The following is a 17,200-nucleotide window of genomic DNA, read 5'->3' on the forward strand; positions in this document are numbered from 1 at the left end:
CCACTGCCACCAACTTAATTGTTCCCTCACCCTGTACCTCCTGTTTCTACCTCCTACCCAAGACCCATAAACCTGCCTGTCCAGGTAGATCCACTGTTTCCACTTGTTCCTGCCCCATATTTATATCTGCATACCTTGACTCTGTTTTATCACCCTGGTTCAGTCCCTTCCTACTTACATCCGTGACACTTCACACGCTCTAGATCTTTTCCCTGGCCCTGATCATCTCACTTTCATTATGCATATTCAGTCCCCATACATCTCTATCCCCCCTCAGGAGGGCCTTAAAGTTCTCTGCTTCTTTCTGGACAACAGACCCAACCAGTTCCCCTCCAACTGGGGGAGCTTGTCCTCAAACAATAATTTCTCCTTCAGCTTCTCCCACATCCTCCAAACTAAAGGTCTAGCCATGGGCACTCATGGGTCCCAGCTATGCTTGCTACATGGAACAGTCCATGTTCCAAGCCTACTGGTATCACTCCCAACTCTTTTTATACTACATCAACAACTGCTTCCTGCATGCATGCTGAGCTTGTCGGCTTCATCAACGTTGCCTCCAGCTTCTATCCTGCCCTCAAATTTACCTGGTCCATTTCCGATACCTCCCTCCCCTTTCTCGATCTCTCAATTTCCATCTCTGGAGTCTGTCTATTTACTGATATCTTTTATAACCCCACTGATTCTCACAGCTGCCTGGACTATACCTCTTCCCACTCTTGCCGCCCCCTTTTCTCAGTTCATTTGTCTGCGAAATTTGCTCTCTGGATTCTTTTCATTCTAGATCTAATGAGATGTCTTCCTCCTTCAAAGAAAGGGGCTTCTCTTCCTCCATCATTGATGCTGGCCTCACCCGCATCTCTTACATTTCATGTACGTCTGCCCTCACCCCATCCTCCCACCACCACACCAAGGATAGGATTCCTCTTGTCCTCACCTACCTTCCCAGTAGCCTCCACATCCAGCACATAATTCTCTGTAACTTTCGCCATCTCCAATGGGATCCCACCACCAAGCACATCTTTCCCTCCCCCTGACTTTCCGCTTTTCATAGGGATCCCTTGTGCACTCATTTACTCCCCACTGATCTCCCTCCTGGTACTTACCCTTGAAAGCAGAACAAGTGCCACACCTGCCCCCACACCTCCTCCCTCACTACCATTCAGAGTTCCAAACAGTCCTTCCAGGTGAGGCAACACTTCACCTGCAAGTCTGTTGGGGTCATCTACTTTATCCGGTCCCATGGGTGTGGCCTCCTGTATATCAGTGAGACCCAATGTAGATTGGGAGACCACTTCGCTGAGCACCTATGTTCCATCTGCCAGAAAAAACAGGATCTCCCAGTGGCCACCCATTTCAATTGCACTTCCCATTCCCATGCCAACATGTCACTCCATGGCCTCGTCTACTGTCACAAAGAGGCCTCACTCAGGTTGGAAGAACACCACCTTATATTCCGTCTGGGTAGCCTCCAACCTGATGGCATGAACATTGATTTCTCAAACTTCTGGTAATGCCCCCCCCCCCCACTTCACCGTTCCCTATTCCTGTTTCCCTCTATCACCCTATCTCCCCCTGGTGTTCCTCCTCTTTCCCTTTCTTTCATGGTCTTCTGACCTCTCATATCAGATTCTCGCTTCTCCAGCCCTTTATCTCTTTTACCAATCAACTTCCCAGCTCTCAACTTCAGCTCTCCCCCACTCCCGGTTTCACCCATCACCTGCCACCTTGTATTTCTTTCTGCCTTTCCCCTATCTTCTTACTCAGGCTTCTCCCCTTCCTTTCCAGTCCTGAAGAAGGGTCTCAGCCCAGAATGTCGACTGTTTACTCTTTTCCATAGATGCTGTCAGGCTTGCTGAGTTCCTCCAGCATTTTGTGTGTGATGCTTTCAATATTTGATAGGTTTCAATAAGATCTCCCCCCCCCCCCCCACTTCATTCTTCTAAACTCCAGTGAGTACAGGCCCAGAGCCATCAAACCCTCCTCATACATTAACCCTTTCATTCTTGTAATCATGCTCTGGACTCTTTCCAACGCCAGCACATCTTTTCTTGGGTAAAGGCCCAAACCTGCTCTCAATACTCCAAGTGTGGTCTGACCAATGCCCTGTAAAGCTTCAGCAACATCCCTGATCTTATACTCTAGTCTTTTCAAAATGAATGCTAACACTGCGTTTACCTTTCTTATCACCGGCTCAACCTGCAAGTTAACCTTTAAGGAATCCTGCACGAGGACGCACAAGTCCCTTTGCACCTCGGATTGTTGAATTTTCTCCCTGTTTATAAAATAATCTGTGCCTTTATTCCTTCTGCCAAAGTGCATGGCCACATACCTCCCTACACTATAAAACATTTGCCACTCTTTGCATGTTCTCCCCATCTGTCCAAGTAGATTCCCTGCTTCAATACTACCTCCACCTTTCTTTTTATTGTCTGCAAACTTGGCCACAGTCATCAATTCCATCATCCAGATCATTGACATATAACATAAAAAGAAGTGGTCCCAATACTGACCCCTGCAGAACACCACTAGTCACTGGAAGCCAGTATAGGCCCCCTTGATTATGACACTTAACCTCTTGCCAAGCTTCTATCAATGCTCGTGTCTTTCCTGTAATACAACGGGCACTCATCTTAAGCAGCTTCACGTGCAGCACCCTGTGAAAGGCCTTCTGAAAATCCAAGTGCACAACATCCACCAATTCTCCTTTTTCTATCCTGCTTGTTATTTCTTCACACACCCTCATGTGTGACACCTTATCAAATGCCTTTCTGAAGACCAAGTAAATGACACCTACTGCCTCTCCTTTGTCCACCCTGCTTGTTACTTCCTCGAAGAATTCTGACAGATCTGTCAGGCACAATTTCCCCTTAAGGAAGCCATGATGACTTCAGCCCACTTTACGATGCACCTCCAAGTAACACAAAACTCACCCTTAATAATAGACTCCAAAGTCTTTCCAGCCACTGAATTCAGCCTAAATTCCTTATAATTGCCTTTCTTTTGCCACCATTCCTTGTTAAAGAGTGGAGAGACATTTGCAAATTTCCAGTCCTCCAGAACCATGTTCTGGAGTCTTGAAAGATCATTACTAATGCCTCCACAATCTTTTCAACTACTGCTTTTTGAATCCTGATGTGCAGTACATCTGGTCCAGGTGAATTATCTGCCTTCAGTCCTTTCAGCTTCCCAGGCACCTTCTCATTTGCAATAGTGATTACACTTACTTCTTCCATCTGACTCTCTCGAATTCTGGAATACTGCTAGTGTCTTCCACAGTAAAGACTGATGCAAATACTTATTAAGTTTGTGATGCACCATCAATAACTCTCAGAGATGGGAGGTGAACGATAGGCTTTTATTGGCTGCAAGAGACCATGATCAGCAGCAAGAGACCACCACACAACATCCTGGAGACTGAGGGGGGAGCAATGCCTCCAATCGCCTTTATACAGGGGTCTGTGGGAGGAGCCACAGGAGCAGTCAGGAGAGGGGCGCGTCCAGACAGGTATATGTAGTTCACCACAGTTTGTCTGCATTTCTTTGTTCCCCATTACTACCTCTCCAACATAATTTTCCAACAGTCCAATATCATTCTTCCCTCTCTTTTATACTTTATATAGATGAAAAAACTTTTGGTATCCCTTTTTAGATTATTGGCTAGCTTACTTCCAAATTTCATCTATTCTATCCTTATAGTTTTCTATTGGTTCTTAAAAGCTTCCCAATCCTCTAACTTCCCACTAATTTTTGCTGTTTTGGAGTAGGTTAAAAAGATCAGCACAATATCATGGGCTGTTCTATGTTCTGTTCTAAATAAAGAAAGAAAAAGCAAAACATTTTAAAACACTAATTACTGATCTTCTCCCAGCTTTTTACCAGATAATTCATCTTCAATTCTTAGTGATTCCAAAATAAACCAGGATGTTGCCAACTGCATCAGCTTGAGGTCAAGCTGTAGGCTAGAGCTGTAGGAGGAGGGTTTAAGACCTCTATGAGGAAACATATAACTTATCTTCTAGCCACTTTTTGTTTGATAACATTCATGTTATGAAATGTGCGCTGATATTTGCACAATGTTCATTTCCATTCACAAGTGAAACAGTCTGTTTCTGCTTCATTTATTTTTTCAAGCCCTAGACATTTATGGTTGATATAAATGCTAAGCACACTGCTAAAGGTCGTAACCATCAGCAACAAGACAATTCAAACCACCTATCCTTGACTTTCAATGACCGTGCAATCACTGAGCCCACTACCTTCAACATCCCGGTGCGTCACCATTGGTCAGAAACTCATCTGTGCCAATTACATAATATGATGCCTAATGAAAGCAGGTCAGAGTCTTTATCCTGCAGGGAGTGACTTCCTCACAACACCGCAGAGCTTTTCCACTATCTACAAGTTCATAGAGTGGTGGAACTCTGTTGAATTTCTTAGATTGCGTGCAACTCCAACATCATGCAAGAAGCTCAGCACCATCCAGTTTGCTGTTTTGATACACCCAGCACTCCTAAACATGAATTCCTTTTACCACCAGTGAACAGCGGTTAGAGGGAGTGCCATCTACAAGATGTACTGAACTTTCCTGCCTTGGCAGCTCTGGCAGGACCTCCAATACTATTATCTATCTCTGGATCTAAATCTCAGGATGCTATATCTAGCAACAGTATGGGTACCTTCTACAGATGGTCCAGAAGAAAATAAATTGCTTTAGGACTTTTCATTGCGCTGAAGATGTGTGTTTTTGAAATCATTTCCTTCTCTGTGGTTAAATGTGCACTGGTGTGCCACGTGAGGTGTCAAGACTGGTGAATGGTAAATATGAAATCTTTGTTGAAAAGAAGTGTGTGATGACATGAAAGGTGCAGATTGGTCAGTTTAACAGCAGTTGTGAGGAGGATTTTGGAGGTAATAGTCAGGGAATGAATGAATAGACACTTGAAGAGTTTGCGCTGATAAAGAGAAGCCAGCGGAGGTTTCGTACAGGCAAGTCACGTTGGACAAAGCTGTTTGAAATTTCTGACATAGTAACAGAGAAGGCCAATGGAAGTGATGCAGCAGATGTTGTCCACGTGAACTTTCAGAAAATATCTGACAGGCTTGAAAATAAAAACCTATGAGTCAGATGGAAGCTCCTGAAACAGAAGAGTATGTGGCCACTTGGAGAATTGGCCTAAGGACAGTAAGCTACATGTCCTGGTACACAGTTGTCTATCAGACTGGACGTTGGTACACAATGGTGTCACCAGCCACCAGCCATTGTATTTTTAATGTACAATATATACAGTCGCGGAATCACTGATTCAGCAGCATAGTCAAACAGGCTCTACAGCTCACTATGTCTGTGCCAACCATCAAGTGCCCATCCATACTAATCACATCTGTGAACGCCTGATCACAAGTGCTCTATGTAATGACAATTCCTGTCCAGACTTTTATTTCTTACTACAGACTTTATTTCTTACATGAGAGAACCTACCTCTGACAGTGTGTTCCAACCACCCTCTAGGTGAGAACATTTTTCCTCAGTTTTCCTCTAAACCTCTTACTCCTTATCTTAAATCTCTTCCTCTTAGAATTAGCTACCCCTACTATGGGAAAAAAGTCTGCTATCATCTGCTCTATGTCCTTCATAACTTTTTTTATACCTCTATCAGCTCTCCCTTCAGCCTCCTCCACGCAAAGTAAAACAAACCCAGTCTATCTAGTGTCTCCTTGTATCTGAAATGTTCCATCCCAGGCAACATCCTTGTGAATTGCCACTGGACCATCTCCAGCACAATCATATACTTTGTTGTAACCACAACTATGAGGAGAGGCATTTGTTTAGGTTGCATCCATCTGACCTGTGATGTCTCTGTAGTCCCTAAGGTCCTACAATTCATTGTGTATGTCCAGTCCCTATTATTCCTCCAAAAATGCAACATTTGCTCACACGTAGGCGATGTACTTCTTACCCCGCTACTTCAAATAGCAACATGTTCTAGATGTCAACTACTCTGTAAATAAAAACATTCTCCTTAAATCATTTTGAAATCTCCTTCCTCTTACCTTAAATTCATGCCCTCTTGTTTGTGATCTTCAAAGGGAAAATATTCTGACTGACTGACCTATGTATGCCTCATAATTTTGTATACTTCATTCAGGTCACACCTCAGTCAATTTTGCTCCATGTATAACAAGCCCAGGCCATCCAATGACTCCCATAACTAAAGTCCTCCAGAGCAGGTAACATCCTAGTGAATCTTCTCGGCATGCTGAGAAAGAAAGTTTATGTCTACACAGAGGAATAGAGTACAGGAGAAGGGAGACACACGGGCCTGCAGATGCCTGAATCTGGAGCAAAAAGCAAAGTGCTAGAGGAACTCAGTATGTCAAACTGCACCTATGGAAGCAAAGGGATGGTTGAGGCAAAAGCAGGGAGGCTGTTTTCGTGAAACACAACTTCAGTCATAATTGGAGAATTGTGTTTAATTTTGGTCATGACACTACTTTGGTCATGAATGTGAAGGTCCATGGAACGAGATTTAGTAGAATGGTTTCAGGACAAGGATTCCAGCTGTAACCCTGATGCTGAGAAGGCCAACAAATTGCATAAAAGTGTTAAGAATGATAATAAATTGTCCCTCACAGTCTCTTTCCCTTTTGCAATTACAGATATGGGAAAATGTGAGCTTACAAAGGGAAGACAGGCTTTGGAGATCCGGAGTAGCCTATCAGAGAGACGGTCGTTAAGAGATAAGATCAACCCACCAGATTATTACGATGAGTTTTCCGTCAGGAACTTGCAGTGGGCCAAGGCCAATGGTAAGCAATGGTAAAAGGGCTTCAGTATACTTGCATATTTTACAATTTATCAACCTGCATGGGGTTACGTAATTCTTTTGGGTTTCATGTCAAGTCAAGTTTATTGTCATTTAACTATATACATGTATAAAGAAATGAGATAATGTTTCTTCAAATCAAGGTGTAAAGCACAGTAGTATACATTCAACACATAACACACGATAACTTTTGAAGGATAAAATCTACAGATGAATCATTCATAAATAACGAACTAAAGTGCATAAATATTAAATCTTGTAAGGTACGGAACAGATTAACCAGTGATACTTTGAATATGATGTGGCAAGGAGTTCAGAAATCTAATGGTCTGGGGTAAGAAACTGTTTCTCATCCTGACTGTTCTTGTTTTTATGCATCGGAGTCTCCTGCCTGCTGGTAAAAGGTCTCAGAGGATGCTGGATGGATGGGTGGGATCCTTAATAACACTAAGGGCCCTGCATACGCAGTACTCCTGATGAAGATCTCTGATGGATGGGAGGGAGACCCCTATGATCCTCTCAGCTGTCCTCACAGTCCTTTATAGGGACTTCTGGTCTGATGCTTGGTTGCTAACATACCAGATGGAGATGCAACTTGTCAGGACACTCTCAATGGTGCCCCTGTAAAACACAATTAAGATGTGGGGTGGGAGCCTTGCTTGCCTCAATCTTCTTAGGAAGTGGAGGACTGCTGTGTCTTCTTGTTCAGGGAGCTAATATTAAGGGACCAGGTGTGGTCATCCAGGATGTCAACTCCCAGGAACGTGGTGCACCTAACTCTCTACAGAACAGCCATGTATTCGCAGAGGGGGATGGTTCATCTGCACCTTCTTGAAGTCCACAATGATTTCCTTTGTCTTCTTCAAGTTCAGGCTTAAGTTATGCTTCTCACAACAATCCATCAGCCACTCACTTCCTCTCTATACTCCATCCATTCTTGATCAGGCCAACGACTGTTGCGTTATCCGTAAACTGTTTGATCCGGATCCTGAGACACAGTCACGCGTCGTCAGTGTGAGCAGCAGTGGGCTGAGCACCCAGACTTGGGGAGAGCCAGTGCTCGGCGTAATGGGTCGACAGACGTTGCTGCCCTCACGGACTGACTGTGGCCTCACTCAAGAAGTTGCAGAGGGAGGCGTTGAGGCCCAGCAAGGACGGTCTACAAATTGCAGTCTGGCACATGAGGCCCCATTTTCCAGGTGGGACAGGACAGAGTGAAGGGAAGAGCCTGTTGCATTGTCAGTGGATTGGTTTGAGCGATAAGCAAACTGGAAAGGGTCCAAAGTAGCCAGGAGAAAGGCTTGTGCAGCCGCTCAAAGCATTTCATAATGGTTGATGTTAATGCCACTGGATGATCGTCATTTAGGCAGATTACTGTCACCTTCTTTGGCCCTGGAATGATGGTTGCCACCTTGAAAGCCCAGGGGATAATGGACTGTTCCAAACAGATGTTGAATATATCCATCAGCTGGGTTGTATGGTCTTTCGGAACCCGATCTGGTATGTTATCGGGCCCCACAGCTTTGCGTGGGCTTTTCTCTTCCTCACCTCAGCTTCAGCCAGATGGACTGTCTGTTCCCCCGGGGGGAGGGTGCCTTCCTCACCAGTGCTTTGTTCTGCACAACAAAACTTGGCGTAGAAGACCTCCGGCCTCTCAGAGAGTAAAGCATCCTGGTCACTCACGTGCGGAGTAGACTTGTGGTCTGTAGTCCTCTGAATTCCCTGCCACATGTGCCTCGTGTGCCTGGTATCGCAGGAGTGGCTGTAAATTCTCTGAGAATGACCCCATTTTGCCTCCTTGATGGAGCAGGAAAAGCACAAGCTTTGCTTCTCTGAGAGCTGTCACTTGCCCCTGATCTGAAGGCAGCTTCACAATCCTTCAGCCTGTCATGGAGCTCTGCAGTGAGCCATGGCTTCTTGTTTAGCGCTAATTTTAATAGAATTTGCCATATATTTCCATTGCCTTTCTCCATTCGAATGTCTTCAATAAAGGAAAGTTCCTTTAGCACAATGTGCTCCTGTCTTGCCCAAATGGCTGTTAATCACATCAAACATTTCCAATGAATTACGCAGTTTCTCAACTACATTCAATGTTGTTCACAATGGACTCCAGCTCTGGGAGAGTTCAGCCGCCTACCCTTGGTGCTGGGGCAGTTGTAGCCTCCAGCCAAAAGGGGTAATGCACAAGCATAGAGAATATGGAACCTTCAGAATCTGCATCTCCAATTACCAGCTCTCAATTAAAAATGAAGCACAAATATGTCAAAAGTTTAATAGAATGTCAGTTGTTGATATCCAGGCTACTGGAGAAAGTCAGCATTATGTGTGCACTATAAAGGGAAATAAATAGGGGCTAAGATCTTTCATCAGTCCTGATCTATTACCCTCCGTGGATGCTACCTGACCTGCTAAGTTCCTGCAGCATTTTGTATGTTTTGCTCAATATTTCTAGCATCTGCAGAATCACTTGTGTCTCAGATTTCTAAATGGTGAAGCTTTCTTTACTGCTTTAACAAATCCAGGAAATGAATCATGGAGGAGGAATAACTCTCCGAGAGGCAATGGTGTCATGGAGTCTTGGAATCAGGAACTGAGGAAGGACTGGGTTTGTTGTTTGGGAAAGGGGATACTTTAATGTAAGCTTTTATAGATTCAGGAGGAATTAAACAAAAGTGCTTGGAGCAAGAATGAAAATAGGAGGCAACATTTACTCCAAGGGTTAAGTACCCAGAAGAAGAGTACTGATTCAGCTAGCAATAGTTTGGTGAAACAACTCTACTCTGGAGTTTTAAAAACATGATAAGAGAGCCTTGACCTTGACCTCCCCTTTTTTGCAGCCCCTTGAACTCCCACCATTCAAATCCATTTAAGGGATTGTTTTTTTGGGACATACTGGGTCCAAGGCCTTTTCCTGTCATTGGTGGATGCACTCCAAATCACAACGCCAAGATCTGTTGATGTTAGAAAATGAAGACTGATTTAATATGTGGGTCCTGGGACTCCTTTGCATGGATCAGAGTAAGAATCAGGTTTATTGTCAGTGACTTACATGACGTGAAATCTTTTCTTTTGCGGCAACAGTATACACAAAGACATAAAGAATACTATAAATTTCAAAATAAATAGTGCAAGAAAAAGAATAATGAATTAATGTTCATAGACTGATCAGAAATCTGATGACAGAGAAGGAAAAAAAAGTGTTTCTAAGTCATTGAATATGCGTCTTCAGGCTCCTGTAATCTTTTCTGATTTAGCAAAGAGAAGAGGGCACAGATGGTGGCAGTCACTGTTCCACAAAATGTTGCCCCTCTCTGGCTCCATCTTCTTTTAGGCCCAGGAAGTTGCAAAGTTTTTTGGTGCTGTACAACATGGAGGAATGTAATGCTGAGGCAGGTGAGAGTTCTATAGTTCTGGATCAATGTGATAAGACTCAGTCTGACAGTTATACAGTTGGGGTGAGAGGATATGAAGTCCTCCAGACAGGATCATAATGTTCACAGTAACTAATGAAGCTGTCCTCTCTAGTCCTACCAGAAAGCAAGTACATCCAGTTTGATTGTGGAGCCTTGATTCGTCTAGGATTTGCAGCAGAGTTTTCAAACATTATGATTATCTATGCCAGCATAGTTCAAACTCCCCAGCAAATCATTAAATGTGAAGCCAGACTGACAGACTTTCCAGAGGTAAGGAACAACAAGTTTCCTCATCAATCTTTTTAAGTATCTTTCACATTGTAGTCAGCATGTTAGTGTGAAATTGCACTGCTTGATAACAATAGTGTAAACGTGACTGAACCTAACAACAGTATAGGTGCAAGTTCTAGCCAAAACAAGGACAAAAATCTGGTTGTTGGCCATGAATGTTCTCCAGTAGAGGAATTGCCGAGGTTTTGGTGAGGTGGAGGGATTCATATGCAAAAGGACCAAGGTGATCAGTGATTTCTAGCTAGAAGCATGTATGGATGGTTCGGGTAGCCTATTGTCTCTGCCTGCTCCTGTCCTACTGAACCTGTGTCCTCATATCTAGATTCCATTCTATCTCCCTTAGTTCAGTTCCTTCCCACCTACATCCACAACACTTGTCATTTCCCAAATCTCCTCAGTAACTTTCAATTCCCTTGCCCTGACTGCCTCATCTTAACCATATACACTTCTATCCCCTATCAAGAAGGTCTCAAAGCTTTCCGCTTCTTTTTTGACAAAAGAACAAACCAAATCCCCTCTACCACCACTCTCCTCCATCTGGCAGAACTGGACCTCACCCTGAACTATTTTTCCTTTGGATCCTCCCTCTTTCTCTAAACTCAAGGGGTAGCCATGGGCAATCACATGGGCCTCAGGTATGCCTGCCTCTTCACTGGCTATGTAGAACAGTCCATATTCAAAGCCTTTCACAGTTATATTCATCAACTCTTCCTCCACTACATTGATGGCTGCATTGGTGCTGCTTCATGCTGAGCTTGTCAATTTTATCAACTTTGTCTTTAACTTCCACCCTGTCCTTAAATTCACTTGCTCCATCTCTGACATCTCCCTCTGCTTTCTCACTCTCTCTGTCTCCATTTCTGGAGACAAGCTGTCAACTGACATCTTTTATAAACTTAAGGATTCCATGGTTATCTCGACAATTCCTCTTCCCGCCCTATCTCCTGTAAAAATGCAACTTTTCTCAGTTTCCTCACCTTCACCACATCTGTTGTCAGGGCATGGCTTTCCGTTCCAGGACGTTAGAGATGCCCTATCTTTAAAGAACAGTGTTTTTCTCCCTCCACTATTGATACTGCCCTCAGCCATATGTCATCCATTTCCCACACATCTGCACTCAGTCCATCTTCCCACCACCTTTTGTCTTTACCTACCACCCCATCAGCCTTCACATACAACACAATATCCTCTGCAACTTCCGCCATCTCCAAAGGGATAGCTGAACATATCTTTACTTTCCCCCCCCCCCACCCACCCCCAGCTTTCCACAGGGATTCTCTTGTCCCTCCTCACTAATCTCCCTCCAGGCACTTAGCCCTGCAAGCGGCCTAATTGCTACACCTGTCCATATACCTCCTCCCTCACCTCCATATAGGGCCCCAGACAGTCCTCCCAGGTCAGACAACATCTCACCTGTGAATCTGCTGGGGTTATCTACTGTGTCCATTGCTTCCGATGCAGCCTCCTCTACATTGAAGAAACACGTCATAAAATGGAGTACCACTTCGCTGAGGACCTCTGCACCATCTGCCACAAGCAGACTTCCTGGTGGCCAAACATTTTAATTCCAATTCCCATTCCTGTTCAGTCCACAGCCTCCACTTGTGTCAAGATGAGGCCACCTTCAGAGTGGAGGACCAACACCTTTTATTCTGTCTGAGTAGTCTCCAACTTGTTGGTATGAATATGAATATCAAAAAAATCCCTCCCCCTCCCCTCTTCCTCTATTCCCCACTTTGACATTTTACTTCTCACCTGCCTATTACTTACCCTTGGGTCCCCTCCTGCTACACTTTCTCCTATGGTCCACTCTCCTATCAGATTATTTTTTTCTCCAGTCCTTTATTTTTCACAACCACCTGGCTTCACCTATCACCCTCCAGCTAGCCTCATTCCACCCCCCCCCCACCTTTTATTTTTGCATCTTCTCCCTACCTTCTCAGTCCTGAAGAAGGGTCTCAGACCAAAGCATCAACAGTTTGTTCTTTTCCTCTTTTCCGTAGATGCTGCCTGACCTGCTGAGTTCCTCCAGCATTTTGTGTGTGTTGCTTTGGATTTTTCGTGTTTATGTACAATAATTCCTTGCTGTCAGTGACCCACGCCAGGTCTACCAGCTCATGGTTCCACTTGCAAGAAGAGTAGACTGAGACAACATACTTGCAGAAAATTGGACAATTGCCCCAGGTTTTCATCATTCCAGGAGGTGGCAACTCTTTGGTGTTTGCACTTCCCTCATTTTATCCATACCTGAACATGACCGTGCCTGGCGCACAAATCAGAACAGTCTGAATTTATCTGTCTGTGCTGAGGTTGCTGTTCTCAGCTGACCGAGGAACTAAGGCTACAATTGGCTTCAATACTTCTGGGTTAAGTGAGAGGAAGCTGAGTTTCACTGCCATCCAGTGATATCTATTGTAAAGTGGGAACTGAGGATGGTGAGGTGTTGCAGGACTACCAACCAGACCCCTACAAGAGAGTCCAGTAGGAGAGCTGGAGAGAGAGATGATACAATGAAAAGAAAATCTGAAATATTGCTGTGTGTCTGGCTCAGATCAGTGAAGGAGCGATTATCATGTTAAAGGCCACATTCTAGTTCATGATAAGACTGTGTAACCAGGTTACTGCGAATGGACGGATGACGGTCAGTACATAGTTGGTGGGCTGAAAGATCTATGACTTTCCTCTTTTACTGTTGAATGCCAGGACTTGGATGTCAACCTCAAGCAGACCAACAAAGGCTGTCCAGAGGAGACAGGCAGTGTCTTCTTCTCATTTAGCAGCTTTAACTTTCCAGAGCAGTGTCTCTACACCAGGCTTAGTGGTCTACAGAAACTAAGGGTAAGCAACCATTCCCTGAATCCACATGCTGAGTATGTTTATGCATACTTTTAGAGTCGTATATGTCACGTATTTCCTTACAACTGCGAAACAGACCATTTTGCCCATCTAGTCTACACGGTTCTTTCAGGGCAATACCATTAGTCCCATGCACACTTTTATTTCCCTATAGCACATTCTCTCCTGTATTCATTAATACAACCCACTTCTTGAGCCTTGCATCTGCAGTTAACCTGATAACCTGAACCTCTTCGGGATATGGGAGGGAACCAGAGCACCTGGAGGAAATCTCTGCAGTTACACGGAGGACATGCATACTTCACACATAGCACCAGTGATCAGAATCAATCCCAATATTATGGATCCGTGAGACAGCCGATCCACCCAAAGTGCCATTGCACTGTCCATCACACCACCAGCTGAACCACCAGGTAGTATTTCTATAGAATGCAAATGCAGGGTTTTACATATTTTCTATCATTTATGGAGGTGGTTTGGTGACCCATTTTTGATTGGGAGAGAATTGTCGGAAAGGACTGAGAATACCTTCCCACCGCCCCCCCCACGTCCTTTGGATCTGATTAGTCATTGGTTTAACATCACACAGGACAACAGTCTAAATCACGTGTTAAATTCAAGAATGGACCTTGAACCCATAACTTACAGGCTTACACCAGTCTGCCATCAACTTCATCGTTGAAGCATTGGCTTAATATGTATCTGGTAACTTTGCAGATATCCGCTGGCTTAAAATGTAAATGTGATAGTGTGTGTCCATCAGGAAGTTTGGAGCTTTGATCCCAAGTCAGAGTCACTTGATCATACACGCACGTACGCACGCACACAAAATGACATATTGAATAAAACACTTGAGGAAGGAAGAGTATGTCGGTCACAAAATCACATAAATAACTTGACCCTTTTTTTTGTTTGCTCTGATATTCTCTAGAAAGAGCTGAGCTTTTCCATCTGTCTACATTATCAGTACAAACAAATGGAAGATATCATAGAGGAGAAGAAAGAAGTGAATATTGGAAAGCCTCTTGTCTCTAAACTCAACCTGCATGGATCTGAGCATCAGAGTGGCTACATCTCAGTTTACAGCTCTTTACAAAGTTCTTCAAGTGAACCTACCCAGATGCTGATGAGCAATTTAAGCCACACTTACTCTCTACCAGTCACTTCCAAGAGTTTGAACAGCTTTGAGGGTTATACTGACTCATACAGGTCAGGGGACATGTGCACTTATCAGTATCGGATCGCCAAGGAGCAACTAAGCCAATACCAAATATCATCAGCAGCTTCATATCCATTCCGGGCCAATGAAACCAATGAGGAGACTAATGCTCAGATGAAGTCTCTGAGCCTCTCCTAGTGGTCAAGAGACTCTATTCAGCCTTTGGGCAAGAGGAAGGGCAATCAGCCCGAAGATGAAGAGCTGCATACCACTGCAAAGCACCTCCTTCGACAGATACTAATTCTTTGTAACTCATAGCCCATTATAGTTCCACCCCCTCTTTCTCAGGGCCCTTTTCCTCAGCATCAGACAATCATCTTACACTTCCTAGGAGGACCATTCAGTGATGAAGGAATATCCTGTTGCTATTAACCCACAATGACAAGCTTCAGAAACACTGGTTAAACCCATCCTGTGGCTTACACTGGCAAATGCCAATCAATATCAGGGAACACAACTCATCCAATCAAAATTAGCTGTGGTATCCTCCTTTTTTGGGTGGGTGGGGGGGGGGTGGAGATCCATCTCTACCAGAGAAACTGTAAGGTGCTCCTTCCCCTCTGCTAGGCTGCAGGGCACTCTTGGGCAAGTTGTAACCCTTGCTTACTCACCCCCCCCCCCCACCCCGAGCAGGTGATGGATGATTGTATGAACTAATGGCGCATATCATAAGTCCTGGTATGCAACCACTGATTCCAAGCAGGCAATCTCTGAAGAGTAGTGATAATAGCTGTGGTCACCCGTCTTGTAAAGACACTGCCCAGAGAAGGCAATGGCAAACCACTTCTGTAGGAATATTTGCAGAGGGCAATCATGGTCAAAGACCATAATTGCCCATGTGTGATTTGCACAGCACATGATGATGATGATGACGATTCTCCCTTTTGAAATTGGATACTTTTACTCAAGTATGTTAAGGGTTGTTCCCCTCTTGCTTCCCTGACTATTTCCTGTGTCACTGAATCAGACAAAATCTGTTTGTTACGTCAAGAATTTGTATGAGTTAGCTGATCCGACAAAGCCAGAGATGAGGCACCATTATTGACCTGAGCAGCCTCGACTCTGGAGAAGTAAACTAGGCAGAAATTCTTACGTCTATCACCATTCAAGTATGAATGTTGGGCAAGAACAGAATCGGGCTTCACTACTGCAGGATTTCCCTGGGCACACTGTCCACGTGCTTGGACGAGGGGAGAGGACGGGGTGCAAACCCTTTGAACTGCAGTGAGACAGAACCGTTGGTCAGAAAGAACTACAGTCTGCAAGCCAGTGAATTCGAATGAACCAAGGACAGTGGACGCTTACGGACCAATTGCCTTTGTTCTTGCCACGAGGGAGGAGATGAGGGCTGCCATTATATGAAGAGTCTGTGTTCTCCATTTTGTGTGTTAGTCACTTGGCTTGATAGGTGTTATAACGTCCACACAATGAAGCCTCAGGTAATCTGCTGAACTAGAGATCATTTCCAAATAAGAAGTTACTTGTGAGGTCGTCTTTGGGTGGATATAATATGCCGGTTTGTGAACGTTGGTCTACGTGATTCAAGCTGGAGCCTGGTTGAGAACAAAGAGCCATAAATTATCCAATTGTCACTTGCTGTGAAGGGGGCAATAAATGGATGCTAGCCTGGAACAGAGCCAATAAAAAGGTGTTAAAGGTCAGACAGATGACCTACAACCAACAACACTGGAATGTAATATTGGAATTGGTAAGAAATGAACTTAAAAGCAGATGCTTCAAGTATGCTGGCAGCGGTAACTCTGAGGGAGACCACCGAACACGAATGTTTGGAGCCCCACGGACACATGGATATTCAAAACATGGCTACGGGAAACGTGGCCAGCAGCAGAAACTCATTTTTAACTGGTAATATCTATTTTTGTTCTTTGACTGTTCATGGAAGGTCAGGAAAACTTAGCTGGTGTGCACACCGGTATTGGCCGTGTAAGTTCACGTGGTTTTCCATTGAGACAATAAAGTATTTATCGGTAATTACAGATTCTCTCTTTGTGCCTCCCTGATCAGTGATTCATCTAACAGAACTCCCAAGACCAGGCGGGAGGATCTAGGTCAAAGTGTCATGTACATTAGGGTTCTGCTGGGTCTGTGGTTACTTGATTTATAGTGGCTACTGAGTACGTAGTAGCCCTTTAATTGCTCAGTGGTACGATGATCTGTCAGAATGTGTGTTATGGACATTTTCAAGAGCAAGTTAATAAAGCAGAGTTATGACAATGTTTCCTGTAGAAACATAACTCTATGTTGCTAAATTATGTAATAGCTATACAGAAAACCTCTTTACAACTGTGCTGATGTAAAATCTGGCAGTTGTATTGCACATTACAACAGTGATTACACTTCAAAACTATGGCATTGATTGTAGAATGATCTGAGGCTTCTTGACACCATGAAGGGCAGGAACGTAAACTCTGTAATGTGGACATGAGCACACAGACAAACTTCAGCAAATGAACACATTCCCCCAAACATAATACACTCTTTTACGAATGACGTTAGTGTGCATAAGCAGATCTATTGACTTTTTACTCCAAGATGCAGCATGGTAACAGGTCCTTCTGGTTTAAACAGTCCACACT

At 44.2% G+C, this 17,200-nt stretch overlaps 1 protein-coding gene across 3 annotated transcripts in view; it reads left to right on the forward strand.

Moving 5' to 3' along the window:
* malt2 (MALT paracaspase 2) overlaps positions 1-16,600 on the forward strand; it is a 68,630-nt gene extending 52,030 nt beyond the window's left edge. For all 3 annotated transcript variants that reach the window (XM_059991541.1, XM_059991540.1, XM_059991542.1), the window contains exons 14-17: positions 6,658-6,807; positions 10,350-10,507; positions 13,232-13,366; positions 14,316-16,600. In XM_059991541.1, coding sequence (XP_059847524.1) covers positions 6,658-6,807; positions 10,350-10,507; positions 13,232-13,366; positions 14,316-14,741 — 869 coding nt within the window. In that variant the 3' untranslated portion in view covers positions 14,742-16,600. The remainder of the gene's footprint in view (positions 1-6,657; positions 6,808-10,349; positions 10,508-13,231; positions 13,367-14,315) is intronic.
* The last annotated feature ends 600 nt before the right edge of the window (positions 16,601-17,200 follow it).

Source organism: Hypanus sabinus, chromosome 16 (genome assembly GCF_030144855.1).
Source record: "Hypanus sabinus isolate sHypSab1 chromosome 16, sHypSab1.hap1, whole genome shotgun sequence".
Classification (NCBI taxonomy): domain Eukaryota; kingdom Metazoa; phylum Chordata; class Chondrichthyes; order Myliobatiformes; family Dasyatidae; genus Hypanus; species Hypanus sabinus.